This window comes from Lepisma saccharinum, chromosome 25, assembly GCF_977018435.1.
Source record: "Lepisma saccharinum chromosome 25, izLepSacc3.1, whole genome shotgun sequence".
NCBI classification, from domain to species: Eukaryota; Metazoa; Arthropoda; class Insecta; order Zygentoma; family Lepismatidae; genus Lepisma; species Lepisma saccharinum.
This window is the reverse complement of record NC_139253.1, coordinates 21771668-21797771: the sequence shown is the minus strand read 5'-3', so window position 1 is coordinate 21797771 and position 26104 is coordinate 21771668. Positions and strand designations below refer to the sequence as shown.

General features: G+C 36.7%; 1 protein-coding gene and 1 non-coding gene across 2 annotated transcripts; one reads left to right on the top strand and one right to left on the bottom strand.

Annotated features, from left to right (window-relative positions):
• The first annotated feature begins 1079 nt into the window (after positions 1–1079).
• Positions 1080–25980, top strand: LOC145978515 (TAF6-like RNA polymerase II p300/CBP-associated factor-associated factor 65 kDa subunit 6L). Its single transcript, XM_083111153.1, has 7 exons — positions 1080–1568; positions 9923–10160; positions 13025–13200; positions 17229–17408; positions 21102–21215; positions 24659–24916; positions 25265–25980. The coding sequence occupies exons 1-7, from the start codon at positions 1296–1298 to the stop codon at positions 25823–25825; spliced, it is 1800 nt and encodes a 599-aa protein (XP_082967279.1). The 5' UTR covers positions 1080–1295; the 3' UTR covers positions 25826–25980.
• TRNAT-GGU (transfer RNA threonine (anticodon GGU)) lies at positions 11776–11847 on the bottom strand. Its single transcript has one exon. It is a non-coding gene; the product is annotated as a tRNA-Thr (tRNA).
• Positions 25981–26104: the final 124 nt, after the last annotated feature.

Sequence of the window (26104 nt, the reverse complement as noted above, 5' to 3'; positions counted from 1 at the left end):
AATCGAGATTTGAATTATTTCTCTTCTACTATTAATGAAGTGCAAGTGGTGCGGGACGCAAAATTTTTGGTTAGGAAGAAAACAGGACGGGGTATTTTTAAAGTCCTGACGTTCAAAACGGGAAAAATAATGTTATTTCCGACTAAATTGGGAGATTATAGGAGCAGAAAATATTCAACATTACCCGATACTAAAATAATAATAATAATTATACACACAATATCACCCTCGGGTGATTATTTATTTTGCATTTTTGAAATAAAAACTGCTAATTTCAATAAATTTCGGACATTTAGTACAAAAAAAATGCAGGGAATAAACTACTTTTAAACTATCATTTTTTCCGAAGTCTGGATCGGAATGTGTTTTTTTTTTTCGTTCCGTTGTCATTACTGCGCAGTCTACTGCTAATGGTCTTCCAATTTTCACGCCTGACAGCTTCAATGCAATAATTTGGCGCCTAGATCTCGAGTAAATGGATGAAGAGAGATCCATGAAAGATTATTTAGCCCTGATCGTAGTTTACATCCTCCTTGTACACACTCATTCGTTCCTTTCATACATGACACAATCTCAGCTCCTTTAGCAGCATGTTATGAGCCTACGAACCGGAAGTTGTTGTGCTACAAGTATGGCGTCTGCGCGAAGGCACTTCCTTCCGGTGGATAGCCCCTATAGGAGATAGACTGGAGGACCTGAAACCACGGGTTTTCAACCATTGGTATGTACAGTCATGGAAAAAAGTACTTCCCCCATATAACCTTAATTTCAGTAGGCTTATGGGGGAAGTATTTCTTTCCACGACTGTACAGGGAGGTACAGGCAGAAATCTTCCTTTTCCTTACGGGCGGTTGTATACAAGGCGGAGTATCCAGCTAGGGTATCCAGCCTTGCCAGCTGATCAGATCGAGGGACGAGAAGCGCGTGTAAAGAAATGTTGTATATGAACTGAGACTTCAAGACAATAAATATTGTGATTTGAAAATAGTTAGACACATGAGATTGATTGATCTATCTCTGCTAGACTAGCTACTCCTCAGTGCACGTCACTGAATGCGATATATTAGAATTTCGCGCGCTGCCATGTTTTTGTTTTAACGATTGTATCGGGGCGGTCGTGAAGGTGTACTAAGAAATGGAGAGAAAGAAATTAAAATGTTGACCATATCCGAAGTACGTGTGCTTAACAACTATACTCCAGTCTCAAGAAAGCTTCATTCTGTAGGAAATAGTTATTGTTCTGTTAAAACTGTGAGTATAATTTCGTAATTTGAAATCTGTTCGCGGTCTCTTCCATGAGAGTTATGAATGACATAAATGAACACATAACAGATTCCATCAAAAAGGAAAGAATCGATGCAGCAAAAAGTGAAAAGAATGACAAAACAGTTTCCCGTAAAAAGAAAGACGATAAGGACAAAACATCCAGTGGAAACAGATGTTATGTTAATCTATCAAAGGAAACTATAACTTTGACAGCCGACGCATCGGGAATATCAAGAATATCGGACGATGCTACAAAGATAATAGCGGAGGATGCATCGTACAAGTTGCGAGAAATTCTGCACGTAAGTCGAATTTTTTAATGCTTTAATGTTCTCAGTTTTTCCAAGCATATTCCTTTGTGATTATTATATTATCCTATTTGCCTTGTACTTAACTTTGCATGTATGCCATATATTCCTGCCTATTTACCTTGTACTTAACTTTGCATGTATTGAGCATAATATATACCTTGTCTGTCTTTCGTGTACTGGTTGATTGTCATAAGGTGTGTTGTAGCAAAATGCGCGACCAGTGACTCGCGAGAATTTCAACTTATTTTCATTGAATCGACAGAATTCAGTGTTCCAAACAGTGCCAATTACTTTCAGGAAGCTTCAAATTTACGTTCATAATCATTTCCACTATTTCTGCGAGCCTTTCTCTTTCTTAATGAAAGAATAATGGGTCCAAGTTCCATTTGTTTTATTGCGATTTCATAATGCTACGAATGCAATTTTTGCATTGTTTGATTTCGATTTACGTCTGTTAACACTGCGCAGTATTAGCGATTATTTCAATATATGCTTTCGTGGTTAGGTTGGGCAGGTCAGGTTTGGTTCTCTTAGCATTAAAATAAGGTTCCAATTTACTTCTACATTCATTCCCACTAATCTACGATATTTACTGTCAGTTGTCAACGAAACATACTTTGTCCATGCTTGTGTGAGGTAATTGTTAAGTTGGTAACATTATCGTATGAGGGAAACGGATACCTTCAAATTTACAGGAGAAAGTACTTACGGAAATCATTTTCTTTAGCGTTGTGGAAGTTCCTGAATGTAGATTTGATCCATTTTAATGTGAATGCGTGTTGTTTTCTGCAAAAATCTCTGTCCGACATGCTGTTTCTGCTACCGCCATTTGCTTTCTGCAGGAGAGTGCAATGTTCCGTGTGTTAAAATGATGCAACCCTGTAGCCAGTGTTTCAGCCTCGCCGTGTTTTCACTAGAACATGACGTGTCGAGTAATTTTAATTTTTTTTTTTAACTATGCTTGCCTAACCTAACCTTACGGAAAATGGTTTTTGGGGCTAACGTGAATGATTTTTGGGGTAACACTTTACTATACCTGAGACAGATTTCTTCAAATTTACAGGAGAAAGTACTTACGCAAATCATTTTCTGTAGCGTTGTTGATGTTCGGGAATGTAATTTTGATTCATTTTAATGCGAATGCATGTGGTTTTGTACGAAAATCTATTTCCGATGCGCTATTGCTGCTGCCGCCATTTGCTTCCTGCATGAGAGCACAATACGCTCTCGTATTGTCCGTATATGCTAAATTAAACGAAAGGAGTGCTAATGGAACCAAACCTAACAGGCCTAACCTAACCTAGTAGGCATACCTTGTCCCCGTGATGGTTTGTGGGGCTAACGTAAATGGTTTTTCTGGCTCAAGGAACGATCAACGGTAAGCTATCACCATGTTGTGTGTGGAAAGAAACAAGAACAGTAAGTACTCGTAAAGGTAAGAAATATACATTACTTTCCTAACAAATTCAATTATTTCACCTAAATAAGTGTTCCGGAATGCAGAATAGTACGTTAGCAATGTAAAAAAGTGCAAGAGAAATGATTCCCAGGTGTCTCAGGTATAGTAAAGTAGTACCATTTTTGGGGCTAACGTCAATAGTTTGTGAGGCTAACGTCAATGGTTTGCGACGTATTAGCATAATTTCAAATCCGGGCACGAAAGTAGATATTTTCCGGTGAATGAGGTTGCAACACTGCATAAATCGACAAAACACTCTCAGAACGCTCCCTTAAACTAGTACGCTATCACGGCCATAATGTGTTACAGATTCGAAACAACAAGTAACAGTAAGTACTCGTAAATAGAAGAAATAGACATTATCTTAGTTAGAAATGCATTATTTCACCTTAAGAAATGTTCCGCATTCGAAAATAACACGTTAGCAATGTAAAGAAGTCCGAAATATATGATTCGTAGGTGTTTCCCTCATATGATAATAGTACCGTTAAGTTTTTTGTTTTTTTCCAACATATATAACTTTTTTTTTTAATCCAAACAGTGCTCATTACTTTAAGGAAGGTTCAAGTTTTGTGTGACAATGATTTCCAAAATTCTACGATAATTAGTCTCTCTGCTAGGATAATTTTTAAAGGTACTTGTTTACTAACCGTCGGACAGATTTCTTCATTTCTACAGAAGAAACTACCTACCATAATAAGTTCCTGTAGTATTGTCTAACATCGGGAAGGTGTTTTGTGTGAAATTCAGGTAAGTTTTCCGTATCCTGGAAACTGATTTCTTCAAATTTAAAAGTTTGGGGCTCATTTGGGGGCACGTGACTCCGGCCAATTTCTAACATACCTTTAACAGGGAGTCTATAGAAAAAGCCAGGGAGCTGGAGCGGAGGCGGGGCCGCGTTAGCAGTTGGGGGTGGTAGGTCAATTACCCCAGGGGCGGAGCCCAGAATCTGTGGGATATTTGGACTCGAAAGTTTCAAACAAAAATAATTTTTTGTTTAAATTTCGCACCGATTCCGGGATGGATAGCCCCAAAAACCATTCACGGAATGTTCCGCGAAGCAGATAGGTAAGTACGAATGTCAAAAAAATGACGAAAACTCAGAAGTTATAGGTGTCAGATGGATAGTAAACTTTTACCTTTTTAAAAAAAGTCATAAAACAATCTGAACCATACGGTCTTGCTCCAGAGGTAGCTGAGACAGGGTATAGGTGCCCATTGATTAGAGCTTGGGTGTGACCCAGAGTTGCTTTGTGAAGGGACATTATTGGAGACATGCTTAGCTAGAGATCTAATCTGAGTTTCCTGCATGACAATCAGATGCCCTATGTGTTACTGTTTCCATTATTAGCAATGTTTGCTGAAGCAGTGTAACATTTTTTTTAATGTGAGTTGTATACATATTGTTTTACTATTTACATGTAGCATAACCTTATATTTACATACTTATACTCAATATCATTGTACTATATGTCCAGATAGTAAATGCTCGGTTGATGGTGGCTTTGCAAGCAAAACTTCAAATATGAAAAATATTAGTCAAATATCTGACTGAACACACCATTTCCACCTCAAGTTTTTTGAAACCAAGATATTCTCTTTCCTGGGAGTTGTGTCCCAACAATGTATTCCATATAGATCTCCATAGGTGGCAAAAGGTAAAAACTTGTAGCGGTCTGGAAAAACAGCTACATCTGAAAGAAAATGAGCAAGAAGAAATATGTTTTGCCAGTGGTGAAACAATTCGAAAACTTACATGATAAGTAAATAATCACTTTCCAGTAGAAGCTGTAAGGGAGTGGTTAGTGTTACGGCTTCATGTTCTGAAGAATGTGTGTTCGAGTCCGGTTAGTTTTTTTTCCCCCCCAAATGAGGCTTAAACAGGTGTGTGTTCGAATCGACAGATAGTGGAACTTTTTCTTTTTATGTGTAACCACAGATTCTCAAATACATGGGTTGTGGGAAGTGCATGACCACATGCATTTTTAATCCATGATTTCACCTTAGATTTTTCCTTAACAGTGCTCCTCCATAGCCGAGCAGGTTAAGACGTTCACTCGTCTTGTGATCGTTCGCTGCGTGATGGTGTAGGTTCGAATCCGGCTCTGGTCGGAATTTATTCGGCCTACGTATAGGGCCGGTGGCAACCAACCATCATGAGGAAATTGGTGAGCTTCGAATGAGTAAGCGTAATCCGGTCCTGGAAACCTACTATAACAGCTGGGGATATGTCGGGCTGACCCCCCGACTATTCCGATACTGGTTGCAGATCTCCACGCTTAGAGGTGACGAAGGAAAGCGTGGGAAGGAGACCGGCAGTCGGTAGGAAAGCCAAGGCCCTTCACGGCTGTTGCGCAAAGGATTATTATTTTTCCTTAACAAAGTATTTTTACACTTGCGGACCAATCATAGAGCTGTCAGCTTATACCAACTTTCACTGTGACTGTACATTACATGCCTCTATATTTTAAACTTATCATGATTTCAAGTTTGTTGACACGAGTTTGCATTCTCACCTGCAAATATGTTTAATTTAATCTGTATCTAAAAATATATTGTTCTGGAATCCTAGAATACGGATGAGTCAGATGTTTACACAGCATGTGGATACTACAAATGTCAGTCGAGACAATATTGATTGGCCAACATATGATGTGCTAAAGGTAGTCTTCAGAACATTATTTTTGCTATTCTTATATGTAGCTACAGATTTTACAACACATTTATACTGTTAAGATCTAGACTACTTCGGTCGACTTATATAATCTAATATGTTTTTGCTACTACATATTTTAAAAATTGAAATCTATACAGTGTAAATTCTATTCATAATTCAACCAATATAACAGCTTGAATTTTTGACGTGGTTGCTAAGAATTTCCACATTAACATTCCACTGTTTCTTGATATTGCGTGACATGCAAAGCAAGAACTGTATGTCGCGTTCACATGCCTTTCTACATTTTGTAATATCAAGTAGTTTCTCTCAAAACCATTACATAATAATAACAATAACCTGTGGCTCTACAGCCCTGGAAGGGCCTTGGTCTAGCTCCCGACTGCCAGTCTCCCTCCCACTATCCTACTAGACAAAACCATTATATATTTATTAAAAATAACAGTTGTGCTGAAATATGTAGTTAATTCCATCCTAGGTATACTCTACTTGGCATTGCACTGTAAAAAAAAGTTCTGCCTTTGATAAGCGAATCCAGTACCATTGGGATGTTGGGAAATTATCATACCGACTTGACCACAATGTCACATTCACAGAGCATTTTTTTTTTTCCAACTTAAGCTTAATGTAGAAGAAATATTATACAACTTTATCTTTCATTCAAATAAAAATGTAAGTTTAGGTATTAATGGGAAGTGTAGAAAGTTCCACAAACGAAACCTCCGTGCGGTGGAGAGGCGAGTACTTTTGAAAGAAATGTATATGGTTGTGTAAAGAGGGGCAGGAGGTGGGAGGTGATGAAGTTCTTTCAGTTTTTAAAGAACGTTTGTATTTAGTTAGGGACTGATGAGTGCAGTGATACAAACAGTGGCGGCTCGTGGTGAACCAAAGTGGAGGGGCGATAGCTCACAAATTTGCTCTACTAGTAATGAGAGTTTAAATCATGAATTTCGTATAACAGCCAACGTGATAAGAAATTGATATGTTTGTGTTTACCGAATATAATATGTTGCACGTATGCACATATTATAATAAAGTAATAATTAGGTATTTAACAGTAATGCAAAGAAGAAATAGAATTCTAACAGATTAGTCGTAGCATTTTTTAACTTAACAGAGGGGAAAATTCAGAAGAAGGGATATTAATTTTTACACAACTTGATAAGCACAATGACGAATATTTATGTGCATTGATCGTGAAAATTTCTAGTAAACAAGTTACACAGAAAAAGTTTCCCGTTTGCGAGTGAACTCACGAACTCCCTTCTTGAACACATGTTCTAGATTCAAATTTGGACCAACAATTTCTCCACACTGTTTATTGCGACAAATGCCACAACTACCGAAAAAGCTTCACTTTTCCATGGAAAACGAAGGAACAAGTGTCAATACTATCTTCCCATCTGGTTGTTTTATTGCTTTGGGGTTGCCAGACAATTTTGCCAAATTTTCAGAAATTTGTAGTTCACAGGTTCCTGTAGTGGCTCTTGGTGAGTTTAGATGACGAGTTTCTAATTTATTTAATAGCCGACTTGAAAAGGAATTGGACAACTTTGTCACAATTTCAGGATTTTTTCAAACGTGCTAATCAAAAAATGTAATTAAATCTACATGATGTACTTACTCCACATCATTGTAATCCAAATGTACTTTCCACTAAACTCAGAAAAAATACAACGCATATATGTGATAATCTTGCGAGTAACAAGAATCTATAGCCAACTTCCGTGGCTAGCATACTGCATTACAAAGCCAGGGCTCCTGGGTTTGAATCCTGGCATGGGTATGTGTCTTCTTTGTGAGTGCACCTCCATCAATTTCATTATATCATCACACATCCTCATCGTCGTGATTACGGAAAAGTAGCAGAAAGCGACGGTAATTAACAAAAATCAAGCAAGAATCTGTACATTTTCAGTTACCGATATTATATTTCCTCATTGAAAATTGCGTAATTTATTGCTCTACTCTTATGTCATAAGTAAATAAGATGGAATGCAGAATTATTTTTTCCGTTTGGTAATTTTTTATCTTCTGTTAACTTTTTTGCTTCTGGCAACTCTTCATTGTATGCCGATCTCTGGAGAGAGGGCCAGTTTCACCTAGGGGGTGGGTTTCGGACAACAAAACCCTCCATCCTCCCATGTGCAGGTCCCGCACGTGTTATTCCCCCCAGTTCCCTCGCCTCTTTCCCTTGCGGTCATGCCTGAGAATGTGCTACATCTCGTAAAGTGGGAGGACGGCACCCTGCCAGATTTCTCTGGAAGTTTCATATTCCCCCGCACGGTGGTGTGCAAAACTTCGCAATTGTCGCGGAAGAATGAATACAGAACCGACTAACTAACGATCTATAAGCAATGGAATATTTGCAATTCAGACAATGTAAAAGATAATATATAAATGTTAATGTAATGTTTGTTCACTTGTGGTTACACACGGCAGTATGGCATCCATATCGTCCTTATGAGCGGCTGCACCTGGATACAAAGTCAATATCTTCTTTGCTCACTGCATCCATACAATGTCTAAAACTACACAATTTTTAAATGTATAAAGCAACATAAATCATTTATTATTTTAATAGAAACTGAAGGAATATAAATAGCAAACTGAAAGAGAGATTACTTTATGAAATGCCAGTTTAATTCCAACATTAATGTTTGCATGTATGTATGGACTTAGAGGTAAAATATAATAGCATAGCTACACCAGTAAACCAATGATGCACGGAAATAATATAGTTCCATCAATTCTATGCAAACACTGGTTTTAAATAATACATTGTTTATTGTTTTTATTATTACATTTATTTTATTAATGTCTCATTTTATGGTTTCAGTTTTATTAAAGTATTTTTGTATTGAGCAGTTTCAAAACTATTTGCAATTTGTATTAAAGAGTAAAAGCATTTGTCAAGTAATACGCAATAAATATTTCAGAGACTTACATTAATTGGCATTCTATCATTTTTTTAAAAAAAGTGTTGTAGGGGGAGAATCGAACCAGGGACCCTTCATGTTGTGAACAGGTGTCATAGTGACTGGACCACACCGTCCTTCTTGATCTATTTCTTTTATGCTCCTAGCCATGTGTTGAAACCATATTGCACTATTTAATGAGCTATTCATAGAAAGAATCTCAAACAGAATATTTCACTAGTGTTTTTCAAAACTATGAAACATTATGTTTTCTTGTTAACTCTAGATATTGAAAACGACGGAATTTAGAATTCGTTTACAGACAGGATAGCCCATGTCCGAGCTGAGCATGCGCAGTTCTACGATTGGCAAGCTTAATGATCTCTGCCTGAGACCACAATTCAGTATTCACACAGTCAATGCGAACATTCTCTCAGCAGTATTATGTCATCCTCGTTTGATTTGCAGCCCAGTAATTTTTAAAAGAGATATATGGGTTGTCATGGCTTCTTCTTTTTTTAAAAACAATCAACTCATATTTTACCTCACCGTTGGGTCACAAAGGGTTAAGATTTTCACCAAAATTTCTCTGTCCATCCTATTGCCTCTTGAAGGAAGTAATTTAGTATTGGGGATTCTCCAAGGAAAAACACATCCTAAGTGGTGTCGACGAGTGATTAGATTTATCAGAAGAAGAGTTTTCATGTTCTCTCTGTTATAAATGTCCAAAAGTAATAATTCTACTAAATAAAAGAGTCTGTTCTACAAGAGATTTGAACCTATGAACCTCAGACACCTTGGCCAGGTCTTTACCACTTTATCGCTCGGTCATACCAATTTGAAATTTTTGCCTTCCCGATGACGCAGTGGTCACGTCGTCGCCTTGTAATCAAGGGGTCCCAGGTTCGATTCCTGGTGGAGGCACATAGTGGTTCGGATCCCACTTTAAACTGTAGATCCAGTCCCGATTAGCCATACTGTGCATAAAGTGGACTTATAACACTTGACTCAGCATAGATTGTGGGAGGGCAATTCAATGATTACCAAGCTGTAAATGTAATCATTTCACCCTTGTACCATCAGTGATCTGTATAATAAAGTTATTGTCTTTCATTTTGTTGCAATTTTCATGGCTAGCAGTTTATAATTAATGATAGACCAGTGTTTACTAATTAGGTGTAAATAATTTATATTTGTATCATGGCTAATAAAGGTCCAGTTTAAATGTGATTTTATATTCCACCGAAGTTGATTTTATGTGTGATCTTTAATTCGTAATTTTTCTTTCTAGAAAAGTTGCATTTTCATGCGACATAGTAAACGAAAAAATTTGAAAACCAGTGATGTAAACCATGCATTTGTATGGGCAGATGTGCCAATCTCCTATGGGCACTCAGGAAATGAGGACATTAGATATGCATACATGAAAGAAGCTAATGTATTTGTTATTGACGATCCCACGGTTGATTTGCCAGCTGCAGCTTTAACGGATAGGATGGTGTATGAAGAATGTGAATATTTTGTGAAAGGTAAGTCCTTCATTTACCCTCTGTCTATGAAAAACTTGCAATTTTCTTAAATAATGGGTGATACTTTTTTTCCAATACTGATAAGTAACACACAAAGGCTACCAATATTCCACTGGTCATGTGTTAGCACGGTGTGCTACGATGCCAGAGTCCTGAGTTTGAATCTCAGTCTGGGCATTGGTGTTCTTGGAGAGTGTCACTTCATCAACTTCATCATATCTTCACTCATCCTCATCTTAGCTAATAACCAAAAGTGGCAGAAAAGCAAAATAAAATAACCAAGTCAATCAATCAAAAACCCACTGGCCCTATACGGTGCCTTTCACTGTCGAGTCTTAACGTGAAGTGGCAGCTAACATGCCGGGTGGTGGGAGGGCGTCTGCCGGCATTTAGACCCACAGCTTTACTCTGACCTTGGCACTGGTTGCGTCAGTGCTTCAGTATCCAGATAGCTGGCATCCAGTTTACACGTGTTTGTGAAGTGTTAAGATGTTAACAAGTATTTTAGATTTTGTTTTATTTTACGTATTACTGATGCTTTTCTGCAGTCTAATAATGCCACGCTATGCATACAATTTAAAACCACGAATTTGTATGTACGACTCTTACATCATTACAAATTCTTGTAGGGAAGTCAGATGGCGTTTGGTAGCAGATTTCCCAGATGTTCCTGTTCCACACAGAGACAATGTTCGAGAACTTATAAGCAAATTTAGGGAAACAGGGTCTGTTCTTGATAAGAAGCGAAGGGTGAAACGGCATGTGCTTACTGATGAGAAAGTAGACAACGTTGGAGCACAATTGGAACATACGCCTCAAAAATCCCCCCGTAGCTTTGCACAAGAAACAGCATCTCCATGTCGTCTGCGTGGCAAGCCTCCAAGTTGTTAAACCTGAAGCCATACATTAGAAGAATTGAAAGTAAACATCAGGAGAGTAATTGAAGCAATTTTTGAAGAGGAACTGAAATGTGTCAGTGAAAATTTTCTTAAAAAATGCCGGAAATGTGTTGAAGCAGGAAGACACCATTTGCAACACCTCTTGTAACAAGATACGTGCCCATTCATTTTAACTGTCCGTGTAATTGTACGAGCTTATTTCATTACATAGCTACCTGTTCCATCCAGTTTGCCGGCAGATGCGCTCTCGCTGCCCGGTATAATAGCCGCCGCTCTGTGGAAGACTCGACTGTGAAAAGGCCCTGTATAAAATTACAAGTGTTCCATGAAGAACTTGAATGGCTCATTTAATGTTGTGTAAGCAGTTGGCTGCCCTAGATTTTGATTTGGGATAAGGAACTGTGTGTTTAAATATATCCCTTGATGTATAAGAGTTAACCCTTACATTAGAGATGGGACAGATACATTTGTACTCTATCTGGATCAGCCAATACAGGAACATTGCTTTATCAGTAAAGTTACTGGAAATTTTAAGGGTTCATCATATCTGTAAAGTCTGTAATTTAATGCATTATTCTACCATTTTATTATTTTTTAATATGTGGTTTAGTAGTAAATTTCAAAATGTGTAATTTCTTTTTCTAAAGAAAAACCTATTGTAGTAACCTAATTAGTAAAATATTTTATTACACCTAGAAATTTTCAGCGAAAAATGTTGGCTCAACCAGGACTCAAACCTGGGTCTCTGGCATACCGTGCCATTGCTCTAACCACTGAGCTACCGAGCCAGCCTGGCCCTGCCTGATTTTTCGCTATCGCTGTTTTACGTGGGTGGAATCGTCTCTGTCAGTGCTACCGCAACGGGATCTATTACCTTTGAAACACAGTAGACTTCGAAGTTGCCTGGTTCCTTCCAGCGTAGAGATGTTAATTATTGAAGATTAGGCACATATCTCCTGTGTGTGCCTAATCTTCAATAAATATTTTATGTTCATCATGAAACATTTGCAATTTTATATCAATCCATCCCTACTTTATAGTCATAAAAATACTTACAAAATTAGACAATTGTGTACTAACTCACAGGTAATTACACTTGAAACCCAATTTTAATTTCCTGAATATTACATTTTCCCGCATTGTACATTTTATCTTCTTTGTCCCATTAAAGCTGTGTGTTTAAAAGGTTTCCCAAATTTTACATATTCCTGATTTATGATTTCACTGTACTAAGTAATAGTAAGTTGATTTTGGTAAATTATCAGCAATTTTAAAAGTAAAGTATTTTCAGATATACCAATTATTTTATCCCAATCCTTTCTATGAATTTGTATTAATATTGATTTTCAGTAGTATTTGTACAAGTCATTCTCGTTCTGTCCATATTTATTTAATGCTATTCTTCAAATTAATTGTGAGGATAAGTATTAATTTGAAGTTAAAACATGTGAACATTGATGAAATTTCAATATTTTGCCTGCTTTATGATCTATAAAGCTGTTGTTTGCACTTGATTTCAAATGCAAAGTATTCAGTATTCTTTGCTAATGAACATTAAAATCTCATACGCCATTTCATGTAGGTAATTTATGGTTATCAGTTATTACAATTAGTTTAATACCTTAAACTAGAGGTAATGGGATACAATGTATATTGATATTGAAAAGTATAGATTCAAATGTAATCGACACTTTTACTAAGTGAATATTTTGGAAGTTATGCAAAATGCAGAATTTTCATTAATATTGTACCACTTTTGTGTGAGAAAATGAATTTGGTAATTGGTTCAAAGTGGTACATTAAATGAAAATAGGTTAGGAATGCATTCATAATCATAGGAAAGCTCTAAAACTCTTTGTAGTTGTAGCATTTTTGAGATAGATGAAATATAAAGTCATTGTTTTGTTTTTGTTTTTCAATTTAAAAAAAAGGATTAACTGATGTATATATTTTTTTCTTTTGTAGGCATGTGGATTACTCCAGATTTCCCACAGGACAGTAGTAACCAACCAGTTGAAGGTGACCAGAAAAATGTAACACAGCCAGATGCTTTAGAAAATCCCAAAATGCCACCACAATTAGTATTATATTTTAAACATGTTACAAGACATATTTTGGGGTCATCGGATACTTTTTTCCAGGTATGTCCTGGTGATTTTATTATTTTAGTAAATCAAATGATAGTTGTATCTGTACATTTTGTAAATGCAGTGACTTTAATTTACTTATTTATTTATTTATTTACTCACAGTTTCAGATACAGTCTTATTTGACCATTTTACACTGAAACAACATAAAGTAGAAATAAAAAATAACAAAAGATAAAAACAATAACAACATGGGATAGATTTACATATTCTTCATCAGTAATACACAAAAATTACGTTCTGGAAGAAAAATATATACATTCAGGGGAAGTTTGTTGTAGATTTCTGAGAGCCTGTAAAACAAGGAGCGTTTGTAGAAGGGATAGCCTAGTGGTTGGGTTGTGGAAGAGTTGCAGGTTGCACGTTAGCTTTTGGGGTACCCTAAGTGTGAATTCACTGATTAGGAGACCTGTTCTGAATTTGCCATTTATTATCTTGTATAAAAATTTCATGTCAGCTAGATCCCGACGAAAGGATGGAGTGTGAATATTCAGAGCAGCCATGGTGTCTGATTTGGATACATGTCGAAAGGAAGGTATTCTATGGCGAACAATTGCAAGAAAGAAACTGACAACAGAATCTATTTTGGTGAGATTGGTTTTTGAGGCCATTGCCCAAATTGGGAACAGTATTCAAGGATGGGCAAGATGAAAGATTTAAAGAATAAAGCAAGAGATGATGGGTTTTGAATTTCGCTAAATCTGTATAGAAGACCAAGAAGGCGCATGGCTTTTTTAGTGGTAGCAATAATATGATAATTAAAAGTGAGTTTTTCATCCATGATAATACCTAGGTCCTTTTGGGTGGAAATGTTTTGGATTGGATTGTTTTCAATAGTATAAGTAGACAGCACTTTGTTATTTTTAGGGAATAAGTAAGGAAAGGGCATTTCTGAGGGTTTAGTTCTAAATTCCACTGACGACACCACTTAACAAGTTCTGTGAGAGCATTTTGAAGAATCATGTCATGATGTGATGAGATCTCCTTAAAGAGTTTACAGTCATCCGCAAACAAAAGTATATTGATAGGGAGGGAGGACAGTTTTTCAGTGAGGTCATCCATGTACAGAAGGAATAGGAGCTGCCCTAAGACACTCCCTGGGGAACTCCAGACAAAACGGGAAGAAAGTTAGAAGAAGTACCTGAAAGAACAACACGTTGTTTACGCTCATGGAGGTAGTCCTGGAGTAAAGAAAGAAATATGCCATGGATGTTAAATCTGGATGATAATTTATGAAGAAGAAATTTATGATTAATTTTGTCAAAGGCTTTCGAAATGTCCAAATATATAGTGTCAAGTTGGGAGTTATTATCAATAGCTCTGGCAGCATGCGAAAGTAAGACGGAAAGATTTGTTAGACAAGAGCTGCCTGGAAGAAAACCATGTTGTGCTGTGTTGATATATGGTGACTCAAACTGAAGTAACCTGTTTTTGATGATTTTTTCACAAATAATTGATAGTGGCAATAGAAGTGAGATTGGTCTATAGGATATTACACATTTTTTATCTCCAGTTTTGTGAATGGGCACAATGTTGGCCCGTTTGAAGTTTTTCGGAAACATACCCTTAGAGAAACATTTGTTGAGTAAGGCAGACAGAGGAAGAGCCAAGGAGTCGGCAGTTTTACGAAGGAATATTGTGGGGATTTCATCTGGACCTAGGGACCGGTGGAGGGGCAATGAAGCGAGAAGGTATTTTACTTCCTCGGGGAATGTTTTGATTGAAGATAGTGTGTGAGGACAGACAGCATTTAAGTGGGGGAGAGGGTTGGAAACTGAGGGAGGTGAGAAGTTCTGATGAAAAAAAAACATTGGAATGTTCGGCTCTTTCTTCTCCACTAGCCATATCGATATTATGAACAATTTATTTAGGTATACGTGGGGTTTGTTTTCCTGAATTTAGTAATGTGAAGAATCTCTTAGGGTTTGTAGTACATTCGGTTGTTATGTTATTTATATGTTCACTATATTTTTTTCTGAGTAGGTATTTTGAATGACGTCTGATGTCACAATAGGTACCGTGAGTGTAAACATTAGGGTGCTGCTTCCATAGGTACCAAGCCTGTTTTTTATTTTTTAACACAAAAAGAACTTCTCTGTCGAACCAGATGGGGTATTTCGTAGATCTCGGTCTCGCAGGGGCACGAAGTCTTTAATCGTGGCATGCAGAATTTCAACAAAGTTCTCAATGGCTTCGTTCACTTCCTCTTCCATCAACAAAAACCAAGAGTAGACATTGAGCGCCCGCTGGATGACATTCCATGGAGCTTTTCGTCATAGGTGGTGGGGGGGGGGGGGGGTTGGTTGTGCTTGACGGATTCCTTGTCTTTCTTCGTGGTAGGCAGGTGCATTGTGACGTCGAGTGAGTCATGGTCGGAGGTTAGAAGATTTTTTCCTGTAGTTACCTGCATATTAGGCAGGGTTGCCAGTACATAGTCAAGGTTGCTGTCACCACGTGTTTTATGCAAGTTGAACTGGTTTAACCCTATTCCGTGAATGAACGTATCAATAAACCACTGATAATTTTGGCAGTTTATAGTTCCCGTATTTGGGCTTTCCCAATTGATGGACAGGTTGAAATCACCAAATAACATAATATCACCACTTGTCATTGCTGCTAATACCGAATCCCTGCAGGTTTCGAGGATGGAAATAGGAAAGTTCTTATGTGGGCGATAATACGTTCCGATTAGCAGTTTTTTTGTTTTTTTGAACATTGAGTTCTATCCAAATAATTTCACAGTTCTAGATTAGGTCTCTTCGTATTTTACAATTCCATTTAACATTAACGCAGATCATCACTCCTCCACCACGACGACTTGCACGGTCATTTCTAAATACATTGAAATGCTTTAAAAATGAAAATTCACTATCCATCACCGTGTCTATTAGCCAAGTTTCGGTGAAAACTAAGCAGTCATATTGCAGTAGCTCGCTTAAGTGAATGTCGCAGTCAGAAAGTTTGTTTTTTATACTTTGCACGTTCTGGTAATACACGGAATAAACAGTATCATTTCCTTGGGAGGGTCCTGGGTTGACATGGATGTCACCACACAAGAGCACGAGGCACAAGAGGTGAAAGTAACCGAGAGTGGATCTCTTACCTCGCGGTCGTTGGTCCTCGGACGTCTGTAGTCCCATCATGGCTCCGGTCAGGCCAGAAGAAGTTCCAGCGGCCGGAAAAAGAAAGTTCCTATATCCTATTTTCCACGTCTCCAATAATGAGCCACTATTGACCATAGTTACTTCAGAGTTCTGATTCACACATATTTGGTATTGAAAAACACAAATGAAGCACAACACCAGGAAAATAAATTTGCAGAGCGAAGAAACATGCTCACAGTACTATCCGCCATCTTGAACAGTGCTGATAGATTTTAATTCTTAATGATTATCTTATATTTAAGTAAGTGAACAGAATAGACTTTCAAGTGGTAGTTTTTGTGTTATGAAAGCTCTCTGTTTTTCCTTGTCTAGAGAGAATTTGCTTTTGTTACATTGATCTGTAACTTCCTTCTTTTTCACTTATTTCTGGTAACTAGTAATTTAAAAAATAATTATAATATACTTGATTTGGTAGACCTTGTTTCGTTGACAACCAAGTCAAAAGCTTGTCAATAGGCCTTGGTCCTCAAGGGACTGTTCCACCACAGAGTTTTTGTTTCAGGATTGAAAACAAAGTAAGAAAAGCTGTTGACATTTTCCAATGTAAAAGTAATAATAATTATAATAATAGTAATTATCAATTAAAATAAGAATATAGAAAATGCTTACGATTTGTTGGTTATTAGATATTTAAAAATGTAGCTGAAGCTTTCATTATCCATTGAACAATAGTACATTTACAAATTTCAATTTGGAAAAAGAGAAATGAGTCGCTGCTTGTCAACAGGGGCTACGATGTAGGTTTCTATGAAATTTAGACACACTAAATTAAACTCGCATTATTGTTAAGCTTCACTAATCTCCAAGTTTAGTTTTGTTTTCCTTGCTTTAAGCATGCATATTTGTTTGTCTTTGCAGGTTGTAATAAATGATTTGGTGTCAAATAATAAGATAAACCCAGTGGCTCCATACATTTTGACCTTTATTGCAACAGGACTGAGAAAATTTCAACCTGGTGAATTACAGTTGCACAAGCTACTTCAGGCTGCTGATGCTTTAACACAGAACATATACATTGATTTGACACCATCAATGAGTGTAAGTAACATTTGTCAGTTTTCAAGAACATAAATTATGTCCATGCATGGAATTTGTTAGAAAATATTTTAAACTTTTGCAATAAGTCTTTGTTTCTTCTCTTGGCTGTTTTATTTGTATTGAATTAATGTATGGTTCATTTTTATTGTAACAGAGTTGATATTTTTTAAATGTTTCAGCAATGTAAAATTGTTGTGCACAAACATTAGAGACTTATGTATTACTTTGTTTTATCTGCCAGTTAGATTTATTTATTAATTTTTAAAATATACAAGAGATATCCAGAAAATAAGTTCTGTTTGCAAATATTGCTGCTCAGTCATATTATGAGGTTGCAGATTCTTTGGCAAGGCATAAATGCCATTTGGAGACATATTTATCAGCATTTACACATTATGCTGTATCTTTATGTTTTAGAAAATAAAAAAGCCCACCATGTGAAATGTATCCTGTTTCTTGAATGAGGAATGTAAAACTGGTTGAAATTTATATACTTTCTGAGGTGTATGTAGAGCATGCCAGAAGTGATTGAATAGTACAGAGATGGGTGTAACTCTTTTCAATGTAGGGTGTGGAAATGAACAAGATTTACATTCACAATTAAGTCACTTGTCTTGCATTTTTCACAAATTTAATGATCAGTTCTTCCTGAAATTGTGTTTATGGAAGAAGTGAAATGACAGGCAAGTGCATTGGCCTTTCTGACACATTAAAGTGAGCAAGGCAATAACTTCTTCAGTGTATGGTCAAACTGTACAAGACCCCCGAATCGAAGCAGCAGTTCATGGAGTGGAGATACTTCATGACCAACAAAGACAAAATTCAAACAAACCCTTTCAACTTAATCATGTGATTTGTTCTGGGACAGAAAAGATGTTCTGCTTGTTGACTTCTTGTCTCAGTGCTACACAATCAACATGTATGTTGCAACATGCTTAAGAAATTTTATTGTGCAATCTAGAATAAGCAACGTGGCATTCTTAGTCAGGATGTTGTGGATTCATGGCAATGCTTGTTCTCACACTTCCATCAAAATGCAAGATTTCATCACTACATTTGGGTGGGAATAATTCTACCATTCTCCCCTACAGCTCAGACTTAGCACCAAGTGATTTTCGTATGTTCCTGCATGTGAAATCCTTCCTTGGCCAGTGGTTCCATGACTACACTGAGGTTGAAGAAGCCATTGCCACATGGTTGGCAATGCAAGCGGGCATTATTCTACGATGAAGGCATACAAAAACTGGTGGCCATTATGACAAGTGCCTCAACAGTGGTGACAATTATGTATAGGGTTACCAGATCACTGTAAGGGAAATGTAGGACATTAAGTCAAAATGTAGGATGCAACACATTCTCAATAAATAATACATATTTCTATAGAACATGTTAGGAAGTAGTTGAAAAATGACACTTTTCAGTTTTTTAAAAAAATATTTCCCAACGAATGTTTAAATGCAAAATTTTAAAACTTGCAATCATACTAATCAATGCACCTCTTACTACTTGATTTAAGTGGTACTTCTCAGACGAGACAATTTTTTTAAAAATTTCAGGTTTTGTCAAACTATATATTGATTTTAGAGTGGACATTCAAACTTGTTGAAATTATAGGGAGCACTACCAAACATTTTACAGACTTTATGAAAAAATAATTTCTCTCGTGAGTCTGTTGTGCTGATGGTAATGAAAGTACTCTATCAACGTTTGAATTATGACCTGTAATGGCAAACAAATATTCAGCAATTACTGTAATTTAAAATGGTTTCATCTTGGGTAGTTTTTAGTTCAATAACAGGGTGTCTACCAAAATAATAATAATAACCACTGCGCGACAGCCCTATGAGAGCCTTGGCTTACCTACCGACTGCTGGTCTCCCTCCCACACTGTTCCTCCATCACCTGTTATAGCGTGGAGATCTTAGACCAGTATTGGGGTGACGGGGGGTCAGCCCGACGAACCCCCAGCCATTGTAGGTCTTCTCGACCAGGTTACCGCTCACTCACGATGGTGGGTTGCCACTGGCCCTATACGTAGGCCGAATAAATTCCGACCAGAGCCAGATTCGAACCTACGCCGTCCCACAGCGAACGATCTCAAGATGAGTGAACGCCTTAACCCGCTCGGCTACGGAGGAGGACCTACCAAAATAATACATCCAGAAATCTTGACTTTTTCTGGACTTTTCTAGATCCTACTTAGGTAAAGTTGGAAATTAGTAAGTAAGAAAATAAATATTTATTTAATGAAAATCCCTAACAAAGGGCCAGTTAAGATGAAAACTGAAGCTGAATTTAAGAAGAGAATTACATCTGCTATTTCGTATTAATGCATCCTGAACTGTGTTTGGCAGACAAGCAAGGCTTTGGCGTCTTCACTCACAGCCAGTATAATCTTATGTGGGGCTTGTGTCGGTTGTCCCTATATGTTTATGACTGTCCCTTCATCCATCTTATCTTACCATCATTCATCCTCATCTTCGCGATTAGCCAATGGGACAGAAAAAAGTGAAGTAAAATAAACTAAATCAGCCAATCAATAGCAAAAATTCTTGACCACAAGAATAATTTGTTGCCTTTTTATTGACTTCTTGACCTACTTGTTCATTTCTTTACTTTTTCTTGACTTCCATGACTTTTTTGACTGGCAGACACCCTGAATAACTTTGTTTTCTATACCCCTGCTTTACAATCAAATTATATTGAATAAGAATGGGCAACACCTTGTTCCATCAGTATAAACCCTAAGGCAAGAAATTCTGCTCAGGCATTGAGCAGTGACGTTATCAGAAAGTGGTCCCAAGCCTTTGTTCATTAATTGCTTCCGTTTTCCCGTTTGTTTAATAGCAGGACAAACTTTATTCTTTTTGGGCAATGACTGAATCAAAATAAATTTCACTATTGAGTTTGGAAGCGCAGTCCATAGACTTGTAATTAGCATGACTTTTTTCTGTTACGTATTTTCGTACTTAATATTATGACGCTCAAAATGTAGGACATTTATGATATTTTTCAAATTCCTCCCGGATGCCGGACATAAAGCTAAAATGTAGGACATGTCCGGGAAAATCCGGACGTCTGGTAACCCTAATTATGTAGGAAAGTAGTGTATGATATGTACAGGGTCATCCGTTTGAGATGTCAGAAAAGTAAACCGTTATCTACAAGAGGGTAATGTAGATATCTGTGAGCAGCTTGTTGTAATATCAGCAGAAAGGATGTAAGTTTCGAGTGAGTGCAGATTTACATACTTCAGCCACATGGCGGCATTAATGTGCATGGTAACAAAGGTGGTCGTCACGTCACAACAGCGCACAGAGTATGTCGTATGGGATGCGAAATTTTCGAGTATTACATGCATGCTACTGCCGCCACACAGCTGAAGACTGTAAACCTCCACTCACTCGAAACTTACATCCTTTCTGCTTCTATTACAACAAACTGCTCACAGATATCTACATTACCCTCTTGTAGATAACGGTTTACTTTTCTGACATCTCAAACGGATGACCCTGTATATTAAATGGTGTTTTCAATGGTGTGTAAATATATTCTTGTTTTTTCTTAGCAGCCCAATAGAACTTACCCTCATATAAACATTATTACGTATTATTGTTGTTGTGAATGTGTAATATATATATACTTTAAAAGAAACAGTAATTGTGGTTAATAAAAGAATATTTATTCACACAGGTACACAGTTTGTTGTCATCTCTTTTGGTTTGCATTATGAACTCTTCAGAAATAAATAGTCCTTGTGTTGATGATTATTTCTTAAGAAGATATGGAGCACAGGTATTGAAAAAGGTAATGTGAATTTTTCTAATCCTGTTAATTAGTATGCACATATTTCAAATTTGAAGAACATTGGATGAATGATCAATTGAATGATACCATTGAAAAGAAGTTGTTCATTAAAGTTGCTGCAAACTGTTACATGTACTTGAAGGGTAAGAGGAAAGAACAAGGAATGTCACAAAACCAGTTTTTGGAAAAAAACAACATTTTAATACTAATCTTTCCTATGTTCTTTCACAGTACCTCAAATATTCGATCATCTCTTACACGCACATTTCTCATTTCATTCCAGTGGTTCTTGTACAGTTGTTTAGTACAAGTTCCAACCAACAGAATGAGCTGCAAACCTCAAAATCGAAAAAAAAAAATGGACATTTCTTGTTTTTTCCCCTTACCCTTCAATTGCAATTTCAACACGCAATGTACGGTGACACATTACTGTTAACGTATGCATCTCCTGATGAGATATTTAATTTGAAAAGTATTGAACAGTATATGTTTGTTCCTTTGTGAGTTCCTCTGTATCTAATTATCATTTACCCTCCATCACAAATAGCCAAAAGACAAGAAAAGCAGCATAAAATAAGGAAAATACATGAATGAGGCTAATTAATTACTACCCTATTTCTGTATTACTGTATATTCCTGATAATTTTATCACCAATTTTCTTTAGGCAAAACTTAACAGAGCCATCTCGTTAAATGCAGTAAATCATTAATGTTTTGAACTAACTATACCATTGTACATCTGTTCAATTCATTATTAGTAGGGACTGATTTTTTTGTATTATTTTGTCAAAAAGTGATTGTTATTCCCAAAATTCGTGTTTTCACTTTAGCACACTTTTCTGCCAAATAATACCTTAAATTTTACCTTCAGTGCGTTAGGGTGGCTAATTTTAGTAACAAGACTCGTACATTTGTTTTGCGCACAAGAAACATTCTAAAGAGAGAAAAATAACTCTCCATGAGGTGCTGATAATATATTCAGCCAGGCCCAAGTCACCAAATTTAACTTTAAGCAGTGGCCATTTAAGTTAATACAAGCTGTTTACTGACTGCCAAGCATGTAAGGTCGGAATTTTTCCAGGGTTGTCCCCTCATAAAGTGGCTCTGGGGATCACCCAGCCTCAAATCAATGGGTACCTGGGGGCAACCCTGGGGAGTAAATATGGCCGGAGCATGGTGCTGATCACATCATCTCCAAAATGGCCGAGATCGAGATGTGGCCCTACCCCCTACATCCCCTAGATGCACCTTCATGGGGAACTTTACCTTACCTTACATTGTGCTTGTGTTTTTCACTGGAAATATATTTCTTACAGAATCTCGACATTCACATGAAACTGCAATGTGAAAAAGTCCATATTTCTTGAACTCAAAAGCTGTGTGATGCACTGTAACTGCATTTTCAGGCATCTGAAATCCAGCGTTGTTACAGGCATCTTCCCTCCGGGAGTACCATACTCACCAGAAGGAAGTGAGGTTGATGCTAAACAAAGTGAGTCGTACTCGACCTTTTATCTTTGTCCTTGAAAACTTGCCTGAAGGATGCGAAATTCGCATGATTTCGAATGTATGGAAAACATGTTCAGAACATGTCACTTCACATAAAGACTTTTTTGCAATAATTAGCATCTTCAATGTTGCCGTGTTTGCAAAAAATCATTGTCCCTAACTATCAGTTATTAAGTTGGTATTTTTTTTATCAGTATCAGCTAACATACCTATCTGCACTTCTCACTGTCACTATTGTGCATAAATATATGCATGCTACATCACAAATAGCAAATATTTATTTCTTTTCCACACATAGATGTTTGTAAAGGTAAATAGAAAATATATTCATGTGTGGTGTTTAAATGAAAATTGTAACAGCTGATTTCAATGAAATACAAGGTGTGTCCCATAATTTTCCAGACTAGGGCAAGAAAACAAGAGCCACACACTCAATGACACTCTCGTATGTATATTATTCAAAATACATTCCTTGTGCTTCAGTACACTGAATGCAACACTCGTACAGCTTGTCAGACTTCTGGAAGTCATTGACGGGAATAGTGTTGCGATACTAAAGTGTAAATCACCAACCCTGAGACCTTCCCGCACGCATAGAACTCGCCATGTTGAAAGTGGCACTACTTCCTTGCTGTTCACATGATTATTTTTAGAAAATAACCAATGTTATAAAATATCATTATGTACACAAATCTCTAAGCTCATTGAAAGTTACAATGCATATTCCTACAAAATGTTCACACTTATCTTGCCTTGCCATATCACCAAGTTATTTTACGAAGTGCACTATATTTGGCAGAACAAAAATCTATATTAGGATGCTTGTCAAAGTTTCCAACCGCAATAAATTTACGAAGTTTCTTTGTCTTATTTTGATCATCATCATCAATATAATATATGTATTGGGCTTACAGCATTGCATATGGCTGTTTATGCCCATTATATATTATATTTACATAAGATACAATTTAAATAAAATCTACAAACAAATTTCAAATACACTCCTATCCATATCAAACCTTAGAAATATACATTATACCATGTTATATCATTTTGTCTAAAAAAAATGCAAGTAAAATATATTCAATTCGCATGCAAGAAAGAAGCCAAATTTATGGGAAAATGATTACTGGTGCAAAGAGTTAACCATAAAGGTGAAGCAATAAGTACAAAAGAAAGAGCATTGGGTTTAAAGTGAGATGTCATTTGCGGCAGCATATCCCATACTACAAATTAGCCGTTGTTTTACCTTATGTAATGAATCCTGTAACAACGCTGGATTTTCGTGTGGATTATTTTACTTCTATGAGTTTGCAATGCTTTCTGCATGCACATGGTTTTGTTTACAGAAGGTCTCAGGGTTGGTGATTTGAACTTTAGGTCGAAGTTCTTTGAATGTCTGCAACAGCATCAAACTGGGTCCCTTTCAGCTGCAATTTCAGTTTCAGGAAAAGCAGGAGAAAGATCAGAAAGGGGGGGGGGGCTCTTCCACACCAGTCTGGCTCTTTGTTAAAGGCTTACATTGGAAACACTACTTTTTTGTCACCAGTCACGATAGTTTTCAGGAAATTGGAATCCCTGTCCGCAGCCCTAATAAGGTCTTGGCAATGTTGAACCCTTTGGTTTTTGTGGTCATTTGTGTTACTGTAACTTTTAAGAGGATCCTTTTCCAACACTCAAATTTACGTGCAAAAGAAAACATCAAAGTAATTGGAGGTGTTTTGCCAAATTATGCAATATGTAAATGCACTACGACATCAGTCCAGAAAATTGTGTAAAGTCTGCTCATGACGCCATGTGAATTATATTTGTTGCAATATTCTAGAAGGTAAAACAAACAATAGGAACATTAACTGTATAATATACTATAATTCCAAATTTAAAAATTATACAGGTGCTTTGTACAAGTTATTGTAATTCAATTTCATTTTTAGGTGATGGATAGGTGGTGGGCAACTGACAGCAAACCCCAGGCAGATATATTGAAGAGTTTAGTTACGAACTTGAATAACTGGAACCTGCCGCCCATAACTCATTATGGTGTTTTGGTGATACTGACAGCTTTAGGAATGGAAACGCTTGACTATTGTTTGTGGCCTTACATAGAGGACTATCTTGGCAATCTTGAATTGTTACAACCTCAAACTTTAAGGGAAACTTTTGATATTTTGGAAGTGGAAGGTGCTATACTTGTAAGTGATTGACATTCATTTTAAAAGATCTAGATATTACTGCAATTTTCCAGATAGTTTTATTGATTAGAATTTTTTTTATTAATTTTTCTTAAAATTATCAGAAAAATATTAGTCATCTCTATTAGCATTAAAATATTATACTGATTGATCTTGTGCATATAAATAAAGATAATATTACAGGGTTCCCTAAGCTTTTATTTGACCAGGATTAGAAACTGAAAACACATTTCACTTCTTTTCATTTTTTTATTTGGGGAGGAGGGGGGCTATTTTGTATAAATATGTTGTTTAGAAAAGGGTTTTAAAATCATGTTATCTTAGTATTCTTATTTTCATATATTTCAGGCAGCAGCTGAGAGATTGCATGAACAGGATGACAAGTGTGTATTGAAAGAGAGAAACTCATTGAAATCGAGAAAGGTATTACATGTATACCAGTTACTGTACGAGTACTTTGGTGATAGTGTTTGTGCAAGGTTTCCAGTGCTGCAACCGTACGTTAGCCATGGTTCTGCAAGTACTGTTAAGAGTCCTGCATTCACAGTGCAGAATGGTTGTAGTGATTTTGAACAAGAATATCAAAACTGGACAATGGTTGCAAAAATGCCTCGCAAAATTATGTCGTTAACAAAATGTATAAACGAAACTGGAACAAGAAAACCTTGTGAACCTGAGCCCTTGGAAAGTGCTTTTGATTATCATGGTGAAATTCGAAAACCAAAAGAAGTGCAGTTTTGTTTCGCAGGAGCTATTTCAGTTCCTGAAGATTGCTTAAGAAAAAGACGAGTAGATTCTAGGCATGAACAGTACATTGTCTCTAGTGCATACCAACATATTTGTAGCCAAGTGACATATATAGGAAAAGCTCCAAGATCTCGTGTGCATCACACAGTATTCAATGCATAATGAAGTGCTTTAGTACAATTATAAAGCACATCAGGGAAGATGCTTTAAGGACTTAATTTATAAAACATGTTCAAATGTACAGTATATTGTGTCAGTATATACAGTGTTTGTACGGCTTGTACAGTTAAAATGGAATGAGTATTCATACTACATGTTTTCTTGTGTTTCCCTTGTAAATGTTATTTATTCAGAACAGGACCAGAACCATTTTCCTTGCACTATTTAAATTTGGTCCAAGTTCTGTATTGTTTAATTTCAGTATGGAACTTGGACCACATA

What these genes read in the sequence shown, in the direction of transcription:
- LOC145978515 (XM_083111153.1), top strand. Translation starts at nt 1,296, where the DNA reads ATGAGAGTTATGAATGACATAAATGAACACATAACAGATTCCATCAAA. An exon ending in AGTTGCGAGAAATTCTGCAC is followed by an intron (nt 1,569 to 9,922) that starts GTAAGTCGAATT and finishes TTTTCTTTCTAG; the next exon opens with AAAAGTTGCATTTTCATGCG. An exon ending in AAGTGGAAGGTGCTATACTT is followed by an intron (nt 24,917 to 25,264) that starts GTAAGTGATTGA and finishes CATATATTTCAG; the next exon opens with GCAGCAGCTGAGAGATTGCA.